Source organism: Octopus bimaculoides, chromosome 14, assembly GCF_001194135.2.
Source record: "Octopus bimaculoides isolate UCB-OBI-ISO-001 chromosome 14, ASM119413v2, whole genome shotgun sequence".
In the NCBI taxonomy this organism is placed as follows: Eukaryota; Metazoa; Mollusca; class Cephalopoda; order Octopoda; family Octopodidae; genus Octopus; species Octopus bimaculoides.
Genome location: NC_068994.1, coordinates 2,522,449 through 2,529,937, shown reverse-complemented (window position 1 = coordinate 2,529,937; position 7,489 = coordinate 2,522,449). Strand labels below are relative to the sequence as shown.

General features: G+C 32.8%; 1 protein-coding gene and 1 long non-coding RNA gene across 2 annotated transcripts in view; both read left to right on the top strand.

The window, feature by feature from the left end:
* Positions 1 to 7,489, top strand: part of LOC128249424 (protocadherin beta-15-like) — a 16,075-nt gene that overhangs the window by 5,079 nt on the left and 3,507 nt on the right. The window contains exons 4-5 of the mRNA XM_052972998.1: positions 1,804 to 1,864; positions 6,168 to 7,484. Of these exons, the coding sequence (XP_052828958.1) occupies positions 1,804 to 1,864; positions 6,168 to 7,484 (1,378 nt within the window). The remainder of the gene's footprint in view (positions 1 to 1,803; positions 1,865 to 6,167; positions 7,485 to 7,489) is intronic.
* LOC106883415 (uncharacterized) lies at positions 1,584 to 2,266 on the top strand. Its single transcript, XR_001411130.2, has 2 exons — positions 1,584 to 1,711; positions 1,804 to 2,266. It is a non-coding gene; the product is annotated as an uncharacterized LOC106883415 (long non-coding RNA).

Here is a 7,489-nt window from a genome sequence, read left to right as displayed (position 1 = left end):
ATAAACTTGAAGGTAAGTTTGTTGATGTACCCCACTTTTTTATTTTTTTCTCTACTCTTAGTAGCTTTAACATGTTCATTTTAGCTTTGCAACACATTGCTTGAATGAAATAACTTAATTGAAAGGTGTCCAGCTTGATTGTAGAAATAATATTTAGATTGATGATATTTATCTTATAATAATGTGTTTTTTTCCCCTGCAATCTGTATAAATGTTGAAATGATTTTATGTCAGCATATTTTTACAATGTGAAGAATACCTCAGCATTATTGCAATGATGAAAATAAGAGAGAACAGCATATATAATAAGTGAAACATTTCTGTATATAGCTATAGATGATGAAATTTTATATGAAACAGTGTCTTCAATGATTGCAGTATTTTGATTCTTTGTGGCACCACGTACTCGACTGTGTGCCATGTTACACAACGTATTGAGTTGTATACACCACTGTATTTCACATACACAATGTACAGAGGTGCATTACTATTATTTACGTAGCTAGCTAGCTAGCTAGATAGATAGATAGATAGAGAGAGAGAGAGAGAGAGAGAGAGAGAGGTCATCAAGGAGAGGATTGTGATTTTGATATTATAATCTTGAAGCTCACTGTAGTCAAGGTTATGAGATATCTCTATCATCACTGTAGAATATTATCAGTTTGGCAGTAAACCAAAAATAACGTTGTGCCTGGCACTACGTTTCAAATGAAGGACTAAATAGTTTTAGCTGTAAGAATTATTTACAAACTCTCTTAGCTTATTATTTCTACATCACATTGTATCTGGTCTCCTGCCTGAGAAAACTTGTTCAATTATTGAAATTCAGAACGATGTTAGAAAGAGAACAGTGAAGATTTTGAGCCAATAGATCACCATTAGTTTATATGGCATTACCAATTTCTGTATGATGCCAATAGATTTCTTATAACCATCTTTGACATTTTCTCACATGCAAATTACGTTTGCCCAGACTCTTTGAATGTTCTGCAAAGCTGCAGTGAAACTATTTTATTTTTAACTCGATACACTGCAATTACTGACAGATTTTATTGAGAATATTAATTAGATTATTGTTATTGTTTCCTAATTAGTCTTGTATCCTGATATACCAGATGGTTCTCCATTGAATCAAGCAGTTTCTATCTTAGAAGCTTCTGAGTGAAATGTAGGAGATAGGAAGTGTTTATGAGTTTGTTATATAGACAGTTCCTGGATGGTAGATCTAGTTCATTACCCAGTTGAACATGACTTTTGAGAAACTTTAGCCGAGTTTACTCTGCTGGATAATTGCTGGGTCTCCACTATGAAGAGACATGACACAAATGCTGTCACAGACCTTCCTCCCAACAATCTTGGGGCCCAGAGACCGGGTCACGGATGTTGCCATTCTTCCTCTGACTTAAATGTTAGGAAAAAAAAACAAAAACAAAATCAAAGATCATATCCACCCATTAATGTTATCTGGTGGGGTTTTTTTTTCTAAATATTCTTCTGAAACCCTTTAACTCTTTGCTATTTTTCAATTGAAATAATATACTTGATGTGGTGTTTAATATTTCATATTCTTTTATTTATTTCACAGCAAAACTCGTCAACCAGTAGCAGTGACATCATTTGACTACTGATTTGTTGAGCAATCATAAAGACAGTGGACAGTGCAGGAGTGAAAGGTCAAGTACACACTATGAAGAAATACCAGCAGTATCAGGTAGAGAAGGGCTATTTTTCAATTCCAGTCTTGATCTCATATGAGGTCCATTAAAGATTGCTCCATGTTTTCTATTGTCTGCTGTTTTGCAGGGCTTTGTGGTATACAGGCTAGCACGTCAGCATGTAGTGAGCTGCAAGAGAACCAAGAGAGGTATGTAAAACCATCAGAAAAACAATTGCCATCAACACCAGATGTTATAATACTTAATTGACGCTTGATTAATGTTAAAAGACTGAAACATTTAAAGACTGTCCTCAATCAACAACAACAACAACAACAACAACAAACACACCTTACCAAATACACATTAAATATTTTCCCCAAGACTTTAGCTTCCTTTGTCAACAAACTGACATTGATTATTTTGTATCAGAAACTTGAATTATCTACAGTCCTTAATTATAATTTCTCTTTCTGTTGAAGTAACCTTGTCATTTTAAAGTGTTTTTATATATCTAATGTTAAAATATCTTTTTGTGTTTTCTCAATAAGACTTTTGATTATAATGATGGATAATCATAAATTTTTGTAAATAAAGATGTATTGAAAATATTTTTGCCATTCTTCCTTCTTTAATTGGGAGAATATTGAGAGAATTGGGAATTACTGTAAAAGTAGGTCAAATATCCATTAACTGTGATAGAGTTTATTATCTTCTTAAATTCTTAGCAATATATTCTTATAATATGTCCTCTTTCTTAAAGTTAAAATATTTCAATTAAGCTCTTTCTGTATCTGACATGCTGGTATTATCTAGACTTATCAGGTAAAATTATTAGAGGAGTTGATATTGTTTCTCTTACTTCACACTGAGAGAAAATACATCGAGCCTGACTTAGGCTGGAAGTAACACTTACACAGTCACACACTCACTAAACATCCCCTATCCACAGAGAAGAGTGAGGGGAACTGCTGGTTCCCCACTGACTCACCACCAACACTATTCCATCAACATGAAGCCATTGTCACACCATAGCAGCAGTGACACAGACAACCATTAACAACAGAACATTGGGACCAAGTCACAGTTTATACAACAAAGGATTTTATGCACACTCAATGTAAGTAGTCTCAGTTTTGTTAGTTTTGTTTTGTATTTCTTTTATTATAAATGAGAAATAGATATATTTTAAACATAGAACGTTTTTCTTTTTAGGAATTGTGAAAAGAAAACATTATATGAAGATTTTTCATTTTATAAATTACGTAATTCATTCTTAGATTCTGTTTGTGTCAATATTATAGAAGCCTGTATGATAAAATATTGTATTTCAGCATTTTAAAATATTAAAAAAACAGCCTTTTTCTCAAGAGAACTGTATTCTGTCAGGTTTCTGTTGTAGACTTAGCAGTATTTTTTATATAAAATGGCTGGTCTGTTATAAAAAGATAATCAATAGAGAAAGTTATAGCTGCTGGTTTTACTTCATACTTTCTCCTCAACATTTGAAATATCTTATATGTTCATATAATAATATTATGAGATTATTGTCATGTTTATTACAATACAATGATGAGTTTTAAAAGAATGTTTTGAAATTGTTTATCATTGGTAATTGTAAGATGGCATAGAAAATATGTTGTTTTTTTTTTTATATGTATTTCCATTAAGCAAATATATTAGTGAAGTAAATATATTTTTTCTGTTTGCTAAAAATATTTTTAATAATTGCAAATAATAATTGAATCTATCAAATTAATTTTAACAACCAAATAAATGTATTTTAGAAATTATAAATTTCCAGCTGTTTTAATTGAATGTAATTATATACCATTTAATGTACCATACAAAGAAGGTTGGCTTATCACTTCCATTATGAAGTGTCACATTGCTTGTGTTAAATTTTATAAGGAGATTATTTAAAAGGGTTAACTTGTCAATTACATCTGTGTGTTTCTATCCCAGAGAAAGAGATGGTACAATAGATATTACAAGAACATAGCTTAAAATTTCGTATTTCAAATAAAAATGTCCAACTGGAAAAGCATTCAGTTGATATTCTACACATAACCATACCGTCTTGTTTCCAGGCAAATTACCTTTTGGACTTGAATTTTTCAAGTTATATTCCTTGCTTAGGACAAGGAATTTCTGAGGAAGATTTGGCTATTATTTTTAATAAGTCAATTGCATTCAAAACCAAAGACCTCATGGACACATGAAGAGTACAGTTTATTATTGTTGTAAGCTATTACAGGTTCCATCATTCTCAGACACCCAGACACATCCACAAAACTCTAGAAAACCATGACTATACCATGCTTAGCACATTATCCTCCTGCTTTATCCCAGATACACACAAATCACATCTTCACCAAAGATGGTAGTGAAACCAATAACCTCATTAATCCCAAACACTGTTGAGATGCATCAGCAAAGCTGTGTAGAAAACCTATCACAGTCATACTCTAAGTTTATGTGATTGGCCTCAGCAGAACTTGCAGGAATATAATGGACACGGGAACAACAGTCATATTTCCAGGCTGTTATACATTGCACTTCATACAATAAACCACTATACATCAATGATGGAATTTCTACATTGTTATTAGACCTACTAGAAATAGCAGCTAGATATCCTTCCTGTTACACTTCACTATCTTAAAAATGGTATGACACATCTGGCAAGAGGATGGTCACAACTGGAATGTCTTTAATCATAGGCCTATTGAATCATAGTTGATTTTAGGAATAAGCAATATCAACCAAAACAAATATATATCAAAATGCATGGTCCTCAATTGTGTGAATGTTTGACATCTTTAGATCAACAAGCTACATGTTGAATCAGAGGCTCCACAACAAATAATCTTTACTGGAAATAACATATTTATTTTCACTATATTAAAATATCTAGAAGTATGATTTGTGTTTCTAACTAAATGAATGACTCTTACTGTTTGTAGTGTTATAGAAAATCAATTTAAGATCTTATAGACTCTTTTCTTTGCCAAGAAGGTTTCATTACTGAAAGATATATTACTGGTATATAAAGTTGTATGTTCATCAAACTATGTTATTACTCATTATTATATGAATAGAAGTATCATAGTTCATTGCCTCCTATGTGATTTCCTTTAATTGCATCCTCCAGTTAATTGCATTAGAATTATAATTAGTGAGACAATGCAATCAAATGAAATTGACTTTCATATTGTAAGACTACATCATCTTGTCAAACTCTACAGTAGAATTGCAGATAATAAACAATCAGATTCAAGGATCATGTCCCGTGGAGAGTGTTTAATGTTTTGTTTGTTTGTTTTTTTTCTCTCTCTCTCATTCCTCTGTAAGTGAACTAAGTTTTTGCCTCAATATATCAATATATCAACCAATTTAGTTCATTCAATTGCTATAATTAATTAGATATATATAATTAAACCCATGCTAGCATGGAAAGCGGACGTTAAACGATGATGATGATGATGAATTAAATGGATTACCTTATTGCAATGGACGGAATTTGTAGATTGACTCACAAAATACTTTATAGTGTTTAGCTGTGTACCTTTCTGCTCCCAACTTCAAATCCCTCTGAGACTGACCTCCACTCTTATGTTGTAGATAGAAGTACCAGTTGGAGATTAAAATGAAATATCATCATCTTAGATTGACAAGCAAAATCATAATCACAACTTAGCTTAGATATCTTTCATCAAATATAACCAACATATGAAATCTTTTCCAATAAGATATTGATTTCTTACATAAGTACAAGGTCTACCCCAGTACCCAACTGGTACTTCTTTCTACAACCTTAAATAGTTGAGTGTGTCCCTTGGTGGCTGACAGTATGTGCATCTCTGATCATGAGCAGAAGTAGTGGGTGGGGGGGGGCACCATAGCCATGTGTTGAGAAGAATTCTTTGGGGTGTGAATAATTCACCTCTGGAAACATAGGTGTTTCGTTCAATGCCCTTAAACAACCCTTATTCAGCGACCTTTTGAGTGGGATGGGTTACTCGACCTGAAGAAAATTCTAACTAGGCCCCCACCTGCAAGGTCATGCGCTGTTTATCTTGATATGAGATCATGTTGCACACACATGGTTGTGATGCATGTCCCTGGTGTACCCTTATCAGGCAGGCAGTCATGATGGATATATTGGGCTTTGTATATTTTACCCCAGTATCACTTTGATGGCATTCACTGCTCTCTCACTCAGTAATGATAATGACGATGATAATAATGATAATAATGATGATGATGATGATGATGATGATGATGATGATGATGATGATGATGGCGGTGGCGGTAATCTTTCTATCTTATGTTTGAGGGAAAATGTATTTTCAAGACAAAACATGCAGAAATCATTGCTGAAAGTAATGAGTGCTATGGAGGAATATATGTCTGGCACAAATCACTTTATAAAATTATAACAGAATTTTGTTTCTTTATATTGAGTTATTAAAACAAGCTAATAATTCTAAATCCATTTTCATATTTCAGAATCTGCTGTTGAAGTTTGGTTTTTGTCAATGCTTTCAGTGACAAAAGAAAATATGTTGAGCATTTCAGTTTTGCTAACGTTCTTCTTCCCCTGCTGTCTCAGTTTTAACTTAATCTACAAGGTAAAGGAAGAGACAAATACACATACATTTGTTGGAGACATTACAGCTGATCCACAGTTTCAAGACGTAGTGCCATCTGGAGACATTGGTCAGATTACATTTAATCAACTGAAACTTAAAGGAACACAGATATTTAATGTTTCTGAAAGTGGGAAAATTTACACAATACAAACACTGGATGCTGAAGCCCTCTGTACTTTTGAAAAGGAGTGTTTCCAGGAAGTTAAAGTTGCTGTTCATAAAAGAAATACTTTCATAAAAATCTTAAAAATTAAAGTAGTTATAGAAGACATCAATGACCACCAACCTGAGTTTCCAGACAAGGAAATAACTTTACAGTTTGGAGAAGGAGACAGAGAAGGAATGAAAAAGTCCATTCCAAATGCCATTGACAAAGATGTTGGAGTTTTAAATAGTGTAATTAATTATCATTTAAAGGACAACGAGGAAATGTTTTCATTGTTAGTTTCTAAAAGAGCTGATGGAATATCTCGACTAGAGATTGTTCTAGAAAGTAAATTAAACAGAGAAGGGAAAGATCACTATAGTCTGGAAGTTATTGCTAAGGATGGAGGAAGTCCATCGAAAGAAAGTGTTTTAAAGGTAAACATAGAAGTTCAAGATGAAAATGATAATTTACCTGTATTTCAACAAAAACTATACAATATTTCTGTAAAGAAAACACAAGACAAAAACAAAGCTGTTGTTATTGTATCAGCTGAAGATCTGGATATTGGTAAAAATGGAGAGATTTCTTATTATTTTAGTCCAAAGACACTTGAGAAAAACAAACAATATTTTAAATTAGATAAAATCACAGGAGAAATATTGTTCTCAAAAAATACAAACTTCAATGAAGAAACATTTAAATTATACATTGAAGCTAGAGATGGGGGCAGCCCTCCTCTCAGTTCCATAGCCACTGTTATGGTAAATGTCATCAACCAACACAACAATCCCCCAAATATTGATGTGAACTTTATTTCTACACAGAATCACAACACAGCCACCATTCTGGAAGATATCAAAGTTGGTAGTTTCATTGCTTATGTGATGGTCACTGACAACGATGTTGGACACAATGGAGAGGTGAACTGTCATATCAAAGACGACACATTCAAACTACAGTCAATGGGATCAAAGGAATATAAAATAGTTCTAAAGAAAGCAGTGGACAGAGAGACACAGGAACATTATCAC